This window comes from Carassius auratus, chromosome 38, assembly GCF_003368295.1.
Source record: "Carassius auratus strain Wakin chromosome 38, ASM336829v1, whole genome shotgun sequence".
In the NCBI taxonomy this organism is placed as follows: Eukaryota; Metazoa; Chordata; class Actinopteri; order Cypriniformes; family Cyprinidae; genus Carassius; species Carassius auratus.
Genome location: NC_039280.1, coordinates 16,351,670 through 16,368,124, shown reverse-complemented (window position 1 = coordinate 16,368,124; position 16,455 = coordinate 16,351,670). Strand labels below are relative to the sequence as shown.

The window sequence follows — 16,455 nt, the reverse complement described above, 5'->3', positions numbered from 1 at the left end:
ATTTCTGACACTTGCAGTAGTAAATCCCAAGGTTCAAGATTCAAACTTCATGGATGCAAAGAGTGCCCTTTTCGACACCTCCCGCTTTTTTCGCGTCAGTCTGCAAGACTTGTGTGAATCGTGCAGGTCTGAGAGGTTCTGATTATAATTTCACAAAGTCATCTGAAGTCATTCCATAGCTTAATCTGAGGGACAGAATTATATTTACATCATTAAATTACAGCTTACGGAAACTCGTCTTCCCTCCCCTGCGGCTGTCAATCATTCTCCATTTTATATCCAAACCACGTGCGCACCTCACCCGTTACAGCAGGATCGAGCAGGATACACGGTAAAACTCTCTCCAATATGATATAATGTATTCACATTATGATGCTTGATCTGTAGATAAAGGGCTGTGGATTTGCATAAAATTATTATTTTGTTGGAGTTTTTTGCTGTTTTTAAACGACTCGCTCAATATTAAGGCAGGGTTTGCACATGCGCATTGCTGAGTTGGAGTTCCCGCTCTCTGACCACCTGACCTGTTTATATAAAGAATTAAACAAAAACGTCTGTTACAGTTGAACTGCGTGTTAAGAGGCGGTTAGATCACACATTACAAGAACTATGAATTGGCATCAAACCAACAATAAATGGAATTTAAAACCATGAAGAAACAAATGATCGTTAAACTGTTGGACAGATATACACGAGGATTTGTGCGCTCGACATTTCTTCGCTTTGTGCCGTGAACGAATAGTTCGATTTAACCGATTCTTCTTAGTGAAACGTTTGAACTAACGTTAGTTCACCAAATCGAACTGAATCGTTTGAAACGGTTCACGTCTCCAATAAGCATTAATCAACAAATGATTTCAGCTGTTAACTTTTTTTTTAATGTGGCTGACACTCCCTCTGAGTTCAAACAAACCAATATCCCGGAGTAATTAATTTACTCAAACAATACACTGACTGCTGTGAAGAGAGAACTGAAGGTCTGATTTTATTACCACAAAAATATTATCTGAATAGGTCTACTTTGTTAATTATTATTTGAAGTATTTTGAAGCATCAAAGCCATGGATAATTTGTAGTTAGCATTGCTTCAAGAACTATGTTTTTTTTTTTTTTTTTTTTGTAAAATCATGGTTCATTTACGGAAGGGAACGTGGAAACTCAGAGAATATTAAGGCAGATGCGGTGGTGATATCACCGACATTAAAATTGACTTAAAATATAATGTTGACTTAAACACATTATTGACTTAATGTTATCAAAATCCCCAAAAGTTCAACCTTATTATGAAAGTACCTAAAAGTGATGCACAGGCCTCATCTGCCCCCCAAAAATTGTCTTCATGCACTGTGTTTACAGGATTTACAGGTGTTTACAGTGTTCTCTGACATGTCCAGAAAAAAAGTTAGAATAAAACGAAAATAACCTCATCAGTGTTGGGCATTTTACTCAGAAATCATAATAAATTACTAGTTACTTATTACTCCTTAAAAGTCTCATCACTTTTAATCTAGTCACACCCCTTGTAATGAACATTTGATTATTTTGATTTGCTAATCAAATGTTTTGTTTTGAATGTTTAGATTGTATAAGAGCTTGGCACATTATGATCTAACATGAAATCGGGAGATTTTCTGAAATTGTAACATGCAGGATGATGAGGTTGAAAAACTGGAGCAGACGACCATGGCCATCTTTATCACTGGGAAAAGGGATCCTCTCCATCCACCTAAAGACATTAAAATTGTTGTCAAAGGAAAAGAGGTCCTGAACGAGTTGCCATCGGTTGCAACCACTTTTGCCATGGTTTTTGGGCAGTTCACCTTTGAATTTGTGCAAAAGGTCCTGATGGAGCTTGATGGAAAAAAGATGACCCCAAAAGTCACTAGACTGACCACCCAGCTGCACAGGGATTAATTGTATAATTGCATAATTGTTAAATTGTATTGTGTTTTTACAGCCAAGACTTTAGATCCTTTTAATAAAAAGGTTGCACTAACAAGGCTGCATTTTCACTGCAGCATTTACAAATGTGGCTGCCCAAGTTTGCAGCGTTCCAGTTTCTGCTGTCATTCTTCATACATTTGAAGCAAATGTTCAATGTTGTGAGTTTATTGAACAATAAATGTGTTCTGAGTAGTCATTGATCAAAATGTATTGAAATATTTTTTTTTTAAATTGATTATAGATCTCAAATAATGCCAACTCTATTTTTTTATTTGAAACAATCTAAAATAATTAATTTAATCAGACCTATGAATATTAGTTTGTTCCAAACTAAAATAATTAATTTAATTTAACCTATACATATTAGTTTAGTTGGTTTGTTATAATTTAAAATAATTAGTTTGTTCCAACCTAAAATAATTAAATTGATCAACCTTTAAAAAGTGGTTTGCATGGATTTAAAATTTTCAAGTTAAACTAAATTAGATTGTTTACATTGAGTCAATGTCAAATGTTTCGTGTGATTGATTACTTCAATTTTACTTTGATTGACTTTACTTTAAGATTGATTACTTTACACTTTTGCTAACTAAACCTTCTGCTGTTGCAGACACTGATGTCTCTGGGCGGATCGCACCCAGACCCCTCTCAGGTGCCTCTGTGAGGTGGCGTTCACTGAAGCCTGGGATTTGTACTATACCCGTGACCACAGACTCACAGGCCACACAAGCCTATGGGCGCTTCTTATTTATAGCTCTGCCGTCTTATTCATGTAGGGTGTAATTGCGAGGCTGCAGCAGAAACACTGCCCCTACCAGTCAGGCTGACTGTCTACACTCTCTTCATAACTATATCTGTGGGAATTTAGCTGGGGGTTTCTGCTTAGGCTGTTCGTGGCCTGGCCTTGGGACTATTCAGGATTCAGGTATAACTTCGTAGGTCTGGTGACGCTCAAATATGCCATTCCCTGGGCTTTGACAGCACTTATAACACATTATCAAGAACACTTTGAAGATATGGCTGGATGAGTAATCAATATAAAAAGATAATAATTCACTGTACATACAAATTGTTTAACAGAACATACTTTGAAGATGTGTCTGGATAAGTAATCAGTATAAACATAATAATTCACTGTACATGTAAAGTGCTTAACAGAACATGCCAAAAATATATGCCTTTGTAATGGGATAGAAGTGTTAAGGAGGCCTGATAAATGCTAATAAAACAGTTGGTTTCAGACCAAAAACCTGTATTAAAAAATAAATGTATTATTAATGATGACATAAACTTTATTTTTAAAGACAGACCTAATGTGAGCTACAAGGTTGTTTAATCAGTGGTGTATTATTTTGTTGAAGCCATCAGTCCTCTTTAGTTATATATATATATATATATATATATATATATATATATATATATATATATATATATATATATATATATATATATATATATATATATATTAAAACAAAAATAAAATGTTCTTTTGAATACACAATAGGTATTTAAAAAAAAAATAGTTTTACATTTATATGTCTGTTTCTGCAATGCTTAACGGGATGTTGTGATTCACCTTGTAGCTAGTTGCTTTGACTTGCAAAATCCCTAAGGGGAAAAGAATGGGAAATTGACTTCAAAACCCAAAGCTGACATGAATAGCACTATTGCTCTGTTTTGCAAAAGTGAAGGTAAAACTCAGTTTGAATGTCAGGAAGACATTTCGGTAGATTGAACTTAACAATAATAATAACAGAAAAACTGTTTATATGTTTAATAACTGCAGACAAGAATGGTTGGCACAATACCATTTATGAAACCAGCTCTGGTATCTCAAGAATATTACTTTAGGCAGCAAATTATCAGCCTTGCACAAGAGTTGAAATAAAACTGTCAGGTCTGCAGGTTCACCCTTTCCGTTTGCTCTGTTTGTTATGCCATGATTCACTTCTACGGCCCTGCTTTTCAATGAATTGAGGGCAATGAACCACATCTCACATGTTTACCTACATCTCTATCACAGTGTGGCCAAGTGTGCTGGATAGCTGCCAAACATACTAGCTCACTTTAGCCACACATTACCTTACACTACCCTAGGTTTTATGCATTATAAAACTGCTGAGTAGCAGCACATTGTTGCCAGGCATCAAAACTGGACAGCACCGTTACATTATACTAATAGAAGAAGCATATGTTTTGTCTAATAATGTGTGAATATTGTGAAAACGATACTGTGTTTTTACATAATAAAATTGTTGATACATTTGCTCCTAAAGAAGTTCTCATGTGTGTCGATGTGTCTCAGTAGGGTCTCTTCCGTTCTGGGTCTTGGGCAACATACAAAGCGACACAATCGTGTGATCGTTTCCACTGATACCTAAAGAAACCCACACAAAAACACAGTGGTTTTAACAAACAGTTACTGTCTTTAACACACACACACACACAATGGCCTTGTTACTTACTCAACTGGATTTCTGTTACTGAGATTTCTTATCTCTCACAGATAGTTCATTCACTTAGCAATTATTAGACTACTAAAACACAAATGCTCATATGAATAGCACACTCACTCGGTCTCTCCAAAAATAAGAAGACAATCCCCTATGGACAGATTGTACTCCTTGCCATCCATGGAGACGCTAGAGGACCCTTCCTACATAAAATACAACAAAAAATAGGTAAAGGAAAGTTTAAGACTGAAATAAACATGAAGGACAGAGGAAACATAAAAAGATTACTGAATGAAGAATTGTGTAATGTGTTACCAGTTGCCAGATCCAGCCATCAGTTTTTCTCCTAGAGGTTCCAGATGTCCCAGGACCAAAGAGTAACGTCTGATGGGGAGAAAGTCTAAGTCAGCAAATGCTTCTATGCCAAAGCTCCATCCATCCATCTATAAAAACTTTCTTTGTATAGTCAACTCTAAGACTTATTTATCAATACTTAGGACAACTGTAAATCAGTAACCTGTTTTATTGCTGCATGAGTTAAACAAACATTTATAGCACACAAATGTTTGAACCTAGTTACAAAGTACAGAGGTTCAAGTTGCTGGTTCTGTGTCCTGTTCTTGTAATGGTTGAGTCCATTTGACAGACAGGCTCTGTCTCCCTCCACCTTATACATCGAATCTTTGCTGATGGGAAACTCCTCACAGTCAGAGCTCTGATTAATGGCCAGGATCTCATCTGACTGACTCCTGCAGGAAGCAGGACTGATTGATTTAGATAAGCTTCTACTCCTCACCTCAGTCTCAAACTGTGCTCCAAACATATCCACCGGCTGACCACCAGCCAGGGCAGGCTTCTGCTTTTCCATCCACTCTCTGAAGCAGAACGGTGCCATCACCTTCACAGTGTTGAGTGGGAATGGGGTTGGCTTGATGGGTTCAGCTGAAAAATTAAACAGTTACTGAATGCACATAATTTTTAAATATAAGAACTATGTACAAGTAAGCTCAGCACACTATCTTTGTTTGAAATTTGTTCTGATGAAGGACATACATTTTCCAGAAATTTTCATTTAAGGTCTTTAAGGTATCATGCGAGTGAGGCCTGACACTGACATTACTTATTATTACATAAAACCTTCAGCTATAGAACATAACAAATCATTTGTAAAGAAGACCCTTAACAACATCAATATATAGTAATAAAATGTTAAATGTAAGGGTATTTCACCTTGTTTCACCATGCAACAGTAAAGTGAAAAACTGCATTTACCTGGATCAGGCTTTCCTGTTTTACTCTGTTTGGAATCCATAAACCTGACATATACAAATGCAACTCATTATTTGTGCATACATATGTACTCAAAATTTAGAAGACTTTCTCTCTCTCTCTCTATGCATTGGTGATAGGTATTATCACAAAAGAAAAATAAAAGAGGGAAGAGGAAGTAGAATGAATAATTAGGAATGACTATTGGTAAAAATTATGAATTTTAGAAGACTGACCCTAGGGCTTATACTGCTTATGTATTTTAATGCCCAATTATAGTGACTGCAATGAATCTTTTTTTTCTTCTATTATTCGTTAGAATTCCTTATACATTTTAAATTCATTATAAGGTATTTGACGGCAGTTCAATATTTGCTTTATGTAAACTATTAAGGCAACAAAATTACATGCAAATTACATATACCACCAAATTTGTTTTATCTTAATACAGATGAATATGCAAACTTCTGTATTTGGATAAAGCATACATTTACATACTGTATAAATTATGTTAGATTAGATTTCTGGATCATGTGACACATAAGACTGGAGTAACGGCTGCTGGAAATTCTGAATTAGTTTTAAAATGTCAACAGTATATATTTTTGAAGAAGTTAAAAACCAATAAAATAGTTGCAAGAATATTTAACAATATTACGGTTTGTTCTGTATTTTTGATCAAACATAAAATATTAAGTCAGTCTCCACAGAACATGAGGGTTAAAAATAGACTTACTCTTTGATGATGGGAACAAGTTGGGTTCCCAGGTTCTCACAGTAGAACCAACGTTCAAACAAGACATCTGTAGTGTTACCCACAAAGTACCTAGCAGAGGGGAAATTAAACCATCTTTTTTTCACTAACACTCATCTTTTATCTTTTATTCCACAGTCTAGTAGCATCTAATGGCACACTGATCACTGTTCTGGTTTACAGAGATTACAAGAGGATTATTGGTGCTCCCTCGATCACCCTTCAAGAACTGTATACATCCAGAAAGATGAAAAGGGCTCAGAAAATCACTCTGGATCTCTCACATCTACATGTGTATTCTTTATCTCATTTTTGATTGTCTCTGTGTTGTTGTCTCTGTGTACTGGAACAAATTCCTTGTATGTGCAAGCATAAATCTCTTTCTGATCCTAAATTGTGGTCCAGGTACAGTAAATGTACAGTAACATCAACAGGCAAGACAAGAGTATGACTTTGAGGTCACAAGTAATTGATTCCAATACGTGTTGGAGTTGACTTAAGAGTATGGTTAGTGGACAGGCGGACGTAATGCAGGATGGATGTGTCTGGGAGAAGTATCCCATGATACCTTAGGCCATCTGTCTCAGAGCGAAGCCTCCTCCTCTCCACGACCAGCCCTACCGTGTTTGCGTATCTCTGAGGAGAATGGGGAACCCGTGCTGGAAGCAGGAACATCTGAGAATAGCAGCAAAATATAAAACGTCTTTATAGAATATAATGGCTTGACATTACCGCAATCTGACAGATAGACACTGAGACAAATCCAGATGATTCTCACCTCTCCTTCTCGAATGTGTACGTCTTTATGCTTGCCGTTCTCTATAACTTTCAAAACCATGTCGCCCCTCACCTGGTAAAAGAGCTGCGACACAAAGGCAAATAAAACAGGAAGTCAGTGAAAGTAATATTAGTGTTCTGTGAACTGGATAACACATTATTTAGCTTTCCTTGTTTTCCTTTGTTTGAAATCATCAACCTTGTACTTTGACCTGTATTACAAATGTAATGTTGTTCTGTCAGAAACTGTTTTTCTGTTTGTTTGTTTGTTTTTTACTTCATGCTAGATGGGGCATGTTTTTTCTTCCAGATAAAATATATCATTCAACCCTGTGAACTGTATCTGATTGAACAGTTTTACTGTTAAACCTTCACAAAGACTAAATAACACTCAACAGTAGTATGAAGTAAGATATTGTGCCGCAAAAGTAAACACTCATGGTGTGGAACAACTAGCAAATATTTCCACGACTCGGGAGGTTTGCACTGACCTCTAGTGACCAAGATTAAAACATTAACCAATAAACAGTCCTGACAGGCTCACTAAACCAAATTAGGTCTTTATTCATTCATTCATTCATCTTTAAGGTGTATTATTGTGAGATGCTCAGCAAGAGTCTTTTCTGTTAATTTCCTGCTGTTATCTGATTTGGAAATTTGCCACTGTAAAGGTGCTATACAATTGATTTTTAATGTCATGCAGAAACTCGGTTTTCTGCTGCTGAAATAGGTGTCATTTACACATTTAAATTTATTCATTTAGCAGATGCTTTTATCCAAATTGACTTACAAATAAGAAATGCAACTTATCTCAGGAGACATGAGAAATGCTGCAATTTAAAGTTTTAAAATTGCTCACAGAAGTTCAGTGCCGAGATGAAAGGGAGGGACAATAGTGGGAAAAAAGAAGAGAGCAAGTGAGGTTGGGGGGGGGGGGGGGTTTGGCTAGCAGTAGTTAAAAAATCTTAGCAGTAGTTAAGATCGTCTTGATTTATTTTTCTAAATAAATAAATAAGTAAAACTGGCCAATCAGAAACGATTTCTGTTTGTAAATTATAATGGCTGACATGTCATTGGAAGGCGGGGCTTTTGAGAAATAAAGTGTGGGTAAAGTTTCCGAAATGCTAAAAGTTAGCAATATGACTGACACCTTTAATTACCAGGTTGTTATGTATTTTATTTTACTGGTGGCATTATCTCTCCAGTTGCCACGCTTGCTTTTCTTGGCAAATAAGCATCAAAGTCTACCACCTGTCTTTACTGTTGTAAAGGTCTTACAAAATTTTCAAGCAGCTTAAAGAAAAAGAGAGAGAGACTTCATCAAAAAGACTTTGTCCCCATTAAAAAATGTATGTTGTGAAATGTAAGCCATTCGGTTTGTGCTGCAAATCCCAAAGTTGAGAGCTTCAAAGCAGGTGCAGAAAATCATGCTGTCAATATCAGATCATCTTTAATTATGAGTTACGCACTCTTGTCCTTTTCCTCTTCTTTTCCTGGAAAATCTAATCCCACAGCCGCTGACTCTAAAGCACTAACCTTTTGTGAAGATCATGGCTAATTCTGTTCTTATCACCTGTTAGCCTTCTCGGGACTAATTCCCAGAATACAGTGCAGTTAATCAAAATAAAAAAGCAAGTCAGCTATTCTTAAATGAACATGTCATGTTCATTTGTAATATTAACTAATTTGTTACATGAATAGTACCTCACCTCTTCCCCTTCCTCAATGTGATAATCCTTCCTTATATTTGGACCACCAACAAACATAATATTCAGTTGATAAAAGAACCTAAAACACAATGTAAAGAAAAGGCTTATGTTTTTTTTTTTTTTTTTAATTAATGTGAATATATAATGCATGTTTATGAAAGATAAGTTTAACTCACTTACATTAATTTGTTGCATACAGGTGGTAGAAATGAACCCTCATTTTCAGCAATCCATGTGTCAATGTTGACATGAAGAGACTGGTTGGTCATGTTTCACTAATTTCAGAATACAGCAAGATTCTTGCAATAATCTGTCGGAGTAGACAACAACTTTCTCAGCGGTGGTGACAAACTACCTTTGAGTTATTGAATAATGGAGGCGGTGCTCATACATACAGTATGTGACCGTGAGGTTGAAATCCATGTTTACGCAGCAGTAACCTATCAGTGCTGACAGGGGTGCCTTAACATAACCAGACGCCCCACAGTAGCCCCCTCTTCTCTAGAAAGCTTTTATTTTTTTTAAGCTTCCTGACAATTATTTGTCAATTTTAATTTAGTTTCCTTGATATGGCAGTTTCACAACACTGTTCTGCGTAAATTATGAATATAAGTGAATATGCAAATGCATTCTTTGCCAGAAGATGGCACTTGTGGAAAAGTTACATAAAGTAAACATCATGTTATTACAGGCATTATACACAGGTTATATAAAAAGAAGATGGCATCAGAACTTTACTGGCCGAAATGTGAGATTACATGTATGATTTATACACCATAAATTACACAAAATATTCATCATTCATCCGGTGACGAGGAGAGATTCAATTGCAGATGTCTTTATTAAGAATAATCCAAATCATGGTCAAAACAAGCCAAGGTCAAAACCAAACAATCAGTCCAAAACAAATAAACAAAAGAGGGAACAGGAAAGGGAACGGAACGGGAACTCTGAGGACGAGAAGACAAGGAAGAATCTCGGAGGGCGAGAAGGCTGGAAACACGAAAGGTATACAAACAACAGGAAAAGACTGGTAAATATAGGGAGGCTAATGACAATAAAGTGAATGCACCTGGTGCAATTAGCAGTAGTGCAATTACTGCGATGACAGGACAAGACTAGTGGAATTCTAGTGTCTATGGTGAAGTGCCTAAGGGGAAGTGAGCCCACTAGTGGACACCCAGGGAAACAGAGGCTAGACAGCGTGACACATCCTCATTAGATTAGAAAGAACACTTGACAAGTTGAAAACTTTGAAACGTGCCATGCTCGCGGTTAATTAATTAAATTAATAGCCGTTCAAAGTTTAATGGTCACATTTAAACAATAGTATGATAACTATTTTTCCATCCCGAGGTTTGAACACTGAAGCAGTGTTAATATGAACACACTTTCGTGCTAGGCTTTATTACTAGCCCATGCTGCTTTGTGTATTCCGCTCACTGATCTATATATCTATATTATAGATCAGTGATTCCGCTACTATATCATTGGAATACATGGAACATATCAACTATACAAACTGTGTGGGGGAGATTAAACTGAACCATTCACTATAAAATACAACCAGGGCATCACTGAAAACGAGTGTACAAGTTTGTTTACAAAATGCTGTTGTCACTGCCGCAAATTCTATATTCAAAAATTATTATTTGAAAGAAATATATAATGCAGCCAGTGGGCCCCTTTCCCAGTGTAGGCCCCTGGGCTTCAGCCGATTGAAGCCTTTGCATTAATGCGCCCCTGGTGCTGAAAGTGCAGCATAAACCTGGATTTCAATATAGAGATGGATGGATTTACAAGAGTTTTGTGTGGAATAAGTTCTGCATTTGCATGTAAATGACTCCGTTCTGATGGTCCAGCAGGCTCATAACTCACTCCACCAGTCCATCTTAAGTTAAATACACTAAAACACCATGAGATAAACTAAATAATAAAATCAACCACTAACTTCTGCACTATTTCATCCCATAGCTCGTCTCGGTGGAGTTTAATGAGCTGTTTAAAACAATTTCCTTACTATCAAAATATAAAAAAAAACAAAACAAAACAATGGCTCATAAACCAGAAGACACATTCAAAAAAAAGTGAAAGTGAAACTGTCTCCCTCAGTAACATACATAACCGCTTGTAAACAGTCACTGTTGTATTGTAATGTTCAGGTTCTAGCTCTGCTGAAATCAATAAAATGAATTTGTGAATATACCATACCACATATTAATGCTTTAACACATTATTAATTAGAGTTGACAAATCTTTTGTTAGACGTGATGTTTTCATAATGAGCTTCCTACAGTCAGTTCTGTAAATTTCCACTGAATTACATCATTTTAATCATAAGCAAACCTTATAAATATAGAAACATATTGTTCAAATATGTAATTGTGACCACAGTGTCAAAATTATTTATCTGAAATGTGAACAATTCAAAAACTTACCAGACTGCAGGTAAAGTTACAGTGCTGGAGACAAATAGGAAGTGTTATGATCCTAGTGATATATTCTGATACTTAATTCCTCATTTATCATTAATCATTCGCAGAACATGTGCAAAGTCTGTGAGTCATCTTACATCGAACTGAACACGTGCCTTTCTAGAAGACAATGCGTTAAACCAGAAATGCAAAGTACAGATCTTAGATAAAATATTTTATGCTGGAAGTACATGTGATAGAGTCAAAACACAAGAAGTGAGTTCTGCCATCAGCAATGCAAACAAATGAAGCTTCATAGCATGACTTATTTATATACTGTGTATGTTATATCTTAAAAACACATTTGCAATTTTCACTTCAATGTATGAATCTCATGTGCATCTTGTGGTTGTAGTTTAGACAGCTTCTGTATATGAACACAGATTTTACAGCCTTGTCACCATGACTTTTCTGTAAATTGAAAGGATAACCACTTCTCCTTTTGCCACAAGTAGGCGTCTCTATAGCTTCCCTAGGATCTCTAAATGGCTGACTGATATTGAGCCACTGAGAAAAGTGAGAGGTGCAGGGAGAAGTGCAAGTCAAATGAAGTGTAAAATGAAGTGTTCATAAAAAACCCAACAAAAATGGTAATAAAATAGTTTGCTTGTTGACCAACACATGATACTTTTCACATACATTGTCAGAATTTATTCAGAGGTATTACTCATTCTCAGTGTTTATGCACTGACCTTAATGCTTTGAGAATTATTAAGATCCCTAAAACCTGAGAATTTACAAATATGGAAAAGCAGGAAACGAAACAAAAATAGAGAGGCTGGTAACACATGAATAGAGATGTGTTTATATTAGAAAAATTGAGGAAGAAACCCATTAAAATGGGAAGAGAGCATAAAGGGCACCACAATAAATATGCATGACAAATAAATGGGACATTTATTCAGAGCTCAGAACAAAAGCTGCAGATAGCTTTCAGTATGCAAGGTGTTTGGTGGAAGAGGAGACGAGACATAAGGAGTGTGCGTCAGCACAGCAGACATTGAAGATTTAAAACTGGAAAGCATCCTGAAAAATAGCTTAAACTGACATGAACCCACAGCCTACCGGAGTTATTTCTGTTGTCATGTTATTTCATCACTGCGGCTTATTTTCACTGCACCATCACCCTGACAGCTCCTCTACCCCATTATTTACTGGCTGCCTCTTTCACTTATAAAAGACCATCAAACCTTCCTTCATTTTAGAAGTAGAATTAAAGAGATGGGTTTCAGCAAATTTTGAGCTTTGTTAATTTCATCTTTTAAATGTATTTAAATTATAGATTTTAAAGTGGTGATCATGATTGTCTGGTGAACATCTTCTCTGGGGGAATGGTGATGTTTTTATCAGTGTAGATGTGGACACATCTAGACCAAATTATTTGTTTGATAAGCCGGTGCAATTTATATTGATACAAGACCTTCATGGCAACCCTGGAAGACCTTTCTCAAATCAAATAAACGAGTGAGACTTTGAGTTCATAATGTAGACTTTTGGGTTTGACAGATTACTCAAGAAGTAAACTGGGCTGTATTAAAATGTAAGACAGGAATATGAACTGATGAGTAGTGTAGAATTTCTCATAAAATACCATATGTGGCACTTGAGTTTGTCGTTCTCAACCGTCAATATTGCAATATTGTCCTAGAATTAGGCTACTCATGCTTTTCCACTCATCTGTAGCTTTGGTTGTTAAAACAAAAATGAACTATATGAGAGCTATAGAGTATTCACAATACTGAACCATTACACTGTATAACACACATGATGGGTCTGAGAGAGTTTTGATAAAAGTGTCTGAGTTACTAATCAAGTAATATATAAGTAATGTGTGTGCAAATTTTCATTTTTAATTGTTGGGACAGGGTACAGAGGTGTATAGTAAAATCCATACCTTTTGTTCAATATTAGGTTCCTAAGACACATTTTTTTTCACTGAAGCATTGACATATCTATTACAAATGTGAAATGGAGGAAATGCATCTCGTTTCATATTATAGTGGTGTTTTTGTAAGAACAATTTCATGTTGTTGACAATCTGCCCTTAGCTCTCTTGCTAATCACTAGCGTAAAATTGTATAAACTGCTAACTTATATTCAGAGAGCACATGCTGCAGGATTACTACCATTCAACGCATTGCATTTAATTCTTAACGCTACCAAAATCGATGCAAATTATTCCAACTACATTACTAAATCGATATAGCGTCCTTACTGCATCTGCATCCGGTTTCACTTAGACAAAAGCCAAAACACGTGAGAAATTAAACAACTGTTAGGTAGGAAAAACGCAACGTTCAGTGGTACCATCAGTAAATAAATTTCGTCAGTAAATCAATAAATACTCAAGTTACGGTGGGAAAAAGCATTTAGAAATATCTGCGATACAGTATTGAATGGATTAGGTCATATAGCCAATTGCAGCCAATGTGAGCGAAGCTCCAGTGGCGCAATCGGTTAGCGCGCGGTACTTATACAGCAGTACATTGCAAAGCCATGCCGAGGTTGTGAGTTCGAGCCTCACCTGGAGCAGTGTTTTTGTGTTACTGCAAAAAAAAAAAAAAAAAAAAAGCCTGTTATTAGAATTGTAAACATAAAAATAACTAAGCAAAGTTACCAAAATGTTTGGTATGGGAATATGGGATGTCAGACAATACGCTTTAAAAATATGATTGCTTAATGACAAAAAATATTGTAATATGTAATACATGATTGTTTAAATGTCTATTGCCATTTAATTACTTGTATATTTATTTTTAAATTAATGCATTCCAAATAAACTGATCCAAGGGTTTCCTATGTAATTTGCTAACGTCTTTATGTTTGAAAGCTTGTTTTCTGATTTCAGGGTTTCATTCGAGTTAATCGTAGTACCTCTGTCCAACAGCAGGCAGCAGTCTAAGATCATCTAAAGGCCTCGTGCACATCTTGTTAATGAGCACACAGCACTTACACACGCCGATCAGTTGATGGTAGTGTTGTTCATGAATTTTATGAAGAGGTATTTCTCCTGCTCCCTCAGTTCATGTAGTTCGTTTCCCTCATGTTTACTTTTCTTGGATGTTAAAATAACATTTCATCTTGGAAATCCACTGTCTGCACATTTCACTAAACATAATATTTTTGAATTGTGTAAGTTAGTTGCAAGAAATACAAATACGATAAAATATTCAAATGGTTTGTTTTAATTGCTTTTGAAGCAGACATCCGCCTGACTAAAAGTGCAGTCTATTCAGTTTTGACACACATTTGAATAATTTATTGTTTAAAATGCAATCAATTACAGATGCCCCCCGTAATGCTCATCTGAAAACATTTAAAACCAAAGGTAAATTATGTGACAGCGTCCAAACATTTTGATTGGTAGACTTCATCAAACCTCAGTTTTATGATCTGTTATTAACACCCCATGTGATACGGTCACAGTTGGTCAGCACTAAATGTAAGTGTGAATGGTCCACCATGTTCAGAAATGTTTAAAAGCCACATCACATAAACATTCATTAATCTGAAACAACAACAAAAGATTTTTACATTATCACCAGGTGTACATGTAGACTGCTAGTCAGAATCATTGCCCTCATATCAGTTTCTTTACCTTTGTTTACACATCACGGTCAAAATGACAAGGCCCTTCGGGGTAAGATGTTTTCAAGACAAACCAAGCATCAGATATGTCAGCTTGGCTTCATTCCATACTTGATCTTGACAGTAAGGATAAGATCTTTGGCCTGCCTATAACATTTATGTTGGAAGGATCAACAACATGTTATTATATACCAAAATCTGGGATCTGAGCCAATCTGATGCTTTCTGTGGGAAGATACTTACTCACAGCTGGCTGGACTTGTACAGTGAATTATGATTAGTTCATTTTTGATAACAGAAATAGATAATGGGATTCAAACACGACTGGTGCCAGTGGATAAGCCAAGGGCCTGGCGGGTTTACCGCTATGAATCTGATAAGACACCCTGACTGTGAGTGAATGAGTCAGCAGATCTGGCCTGGAGAGACAGCGGCAGACAGCTGACCATTAGCCTGCGATCCTTAACTAACCCCCTTCCTAATCACCCATATACACTCACTCAGATTTGGTATCACTGCGAGTTAAATGTCTAAAATTCATACAGTTGACTTAAAAAGGACAGACCCTTGCTGATACATAATGACATAGCCTGCTGAGGGATTTAGCCTCCCTTTGTTTAGCGGCCCGCTAAGCAGCACTGGAGGCCTAGAGGCAATTAGCATGAGATCAGCTGAAAACAAGGTCAACTCAGGGAAAGAAGCAGCCTCTCGGAGGAGACACCACATTAAGACGTGGCTTGTCCAGTGCGATGACCTTCCTCGCTGGAATGAGCTGTGGTTGCAATTCACTGGTTTCCATGGGCATTAGGCCCGCAGATTATCAGGAAGTGCTGTAACAAAACATTTTACACAAGAAAGACAGATCAGTCATCGTTAAAGGTCATTCAACTGCACTTTTATTGGCTGTTAGTCTCAACAAAGTGACATTTAATGTCATCATAAAGAACAGATAATTTGATCTCCATGACACTCATTGTCTTTGATTAACTGCATCTTTGGTTATTTTCAGCAGCATTTAAAAGTTGAAGTTCATTGAGGGAAAAGAAGAGTTACCCCAGTTATCTAGGTCATAGACACACTAGACTAGTTTTTGTCAGAAAACCGGTCATTGCTGTGTCAGTCAGCTGAAACCGTCATCAGCATGCTCTGTCTGCACTTGCAGTGTGTTTTTCTTTTCGTGGAGGTGTACGTACACCAGCTACTTGTAGAAACAGTGAGGAGGCAAAACACACAATCATCACCATAATGCACTCGACTGTCCAAACATTGCCAGGAGTGTTTTTCTTTTACAATTTCTTTCTTTGCCCACAAATTGAATTTGTCCGACCCCTGCTTAACATTGCTGCTTGAACGGGTTGCTTTTGTGAACAGTTGTTGCTATACAATACACTATAGTGTTGTATTAAATGGGAACATTGTGTACTTCTGATTTTGTTAACACAGAATGTTGTGGTTTTTTATACCAAACAGGATGTGCACAATAATGA

At 36.5% G+C, this 16,455-nt stretch overlaps 1 protein-coding gene and 1 non-coding gene across 3 annotated transcripts; one reads left to right on the top strand and one right to left on the bottom strand.

The window, feature by feature from the left end:
- Nucleotides 1-3,703: 3,703 nt before the first annotated feature.
- LOC113057235 (3-hydroxyanthranilate 3,4-dioxygenase) lies at nt 3,704-11,491 on the bottom strand. 2 transcript variants are annotated; one of them, XM_026224471.1, is made up of 11 exons: nt 11,345-11,491; nt 9,087-9,216; nt 8,907-8,985; nt 7,199-7,282; nt 6,989-7,095; nt 6,403-6,492; nt 5,670-5,713; nt 5,194-5,339; nt 4,713-4,781; nt 4,518-4,600; nt 3,704-4,321 (listed from the first exon to the last, which is right to left on the bottom strand). In XM_026224471.1, the coding sequence occupies exons 2-11, from the start codon at nt 9,173-9,175 to the stop codon at nt 4,246-4,248; spliced, it is 867 nt and encodes a 288-aa protein (XP_026080256.1). In that variant the 5' UTR covers nt 9,176-9,216; nt 11,345-11,491; the 3' UTR covers nt 3,704-4,245. The 2 variants fall into 2 exon arrangements, with proteins under 2 accessions (XP_026080256.1, XP_026080255.1); XM_026224470.1 differs by lacking the exon at nt 11,345-11,491 and having other exon boundaries at nt 9,087-9,293.
- A 2,327-nt stretch (nt 11,492-13,818) lies between these two features.
- On the top strand, nt 13,819-13,912 carry trnai-uau (transfer RNA isoleucine (anticodon UAU)). The gene is made up of 2 exons: nt 13,819-13,856; nt 13,877-13,912. It is a non-coding gene; the product is annotated as a tRNA-Ile (tRNA).
- The last annotated feature ends 2,543 nt before the right edge of the window (nt 13,913-16,455 follow it).

Bases quoted from the DNA above. Each gene is read 5' to 3' on its own strand.
- LOC113057235 (XM_026224471.1), bottom strand. From the start codon at position 9,175: ATGACCAACCAGTCTCTTCATGTCAACATTGACACATGGATTGCTGAA. The intron at 8,986-9,086 runs GTAAGTGAGTTA...ATTGTGTTTTAG, and splicing joins CCTGTATGCAACAAATTAAT to GTTCTTTTATCAACTGAATA. The intron at 5,714-6,402 runs GTAAGTCTATTT...TGTATATGTCAG, and splicing joins CTTGTTCCCATCATCAAAGA to GTTTATGGATTCCAAACAGA.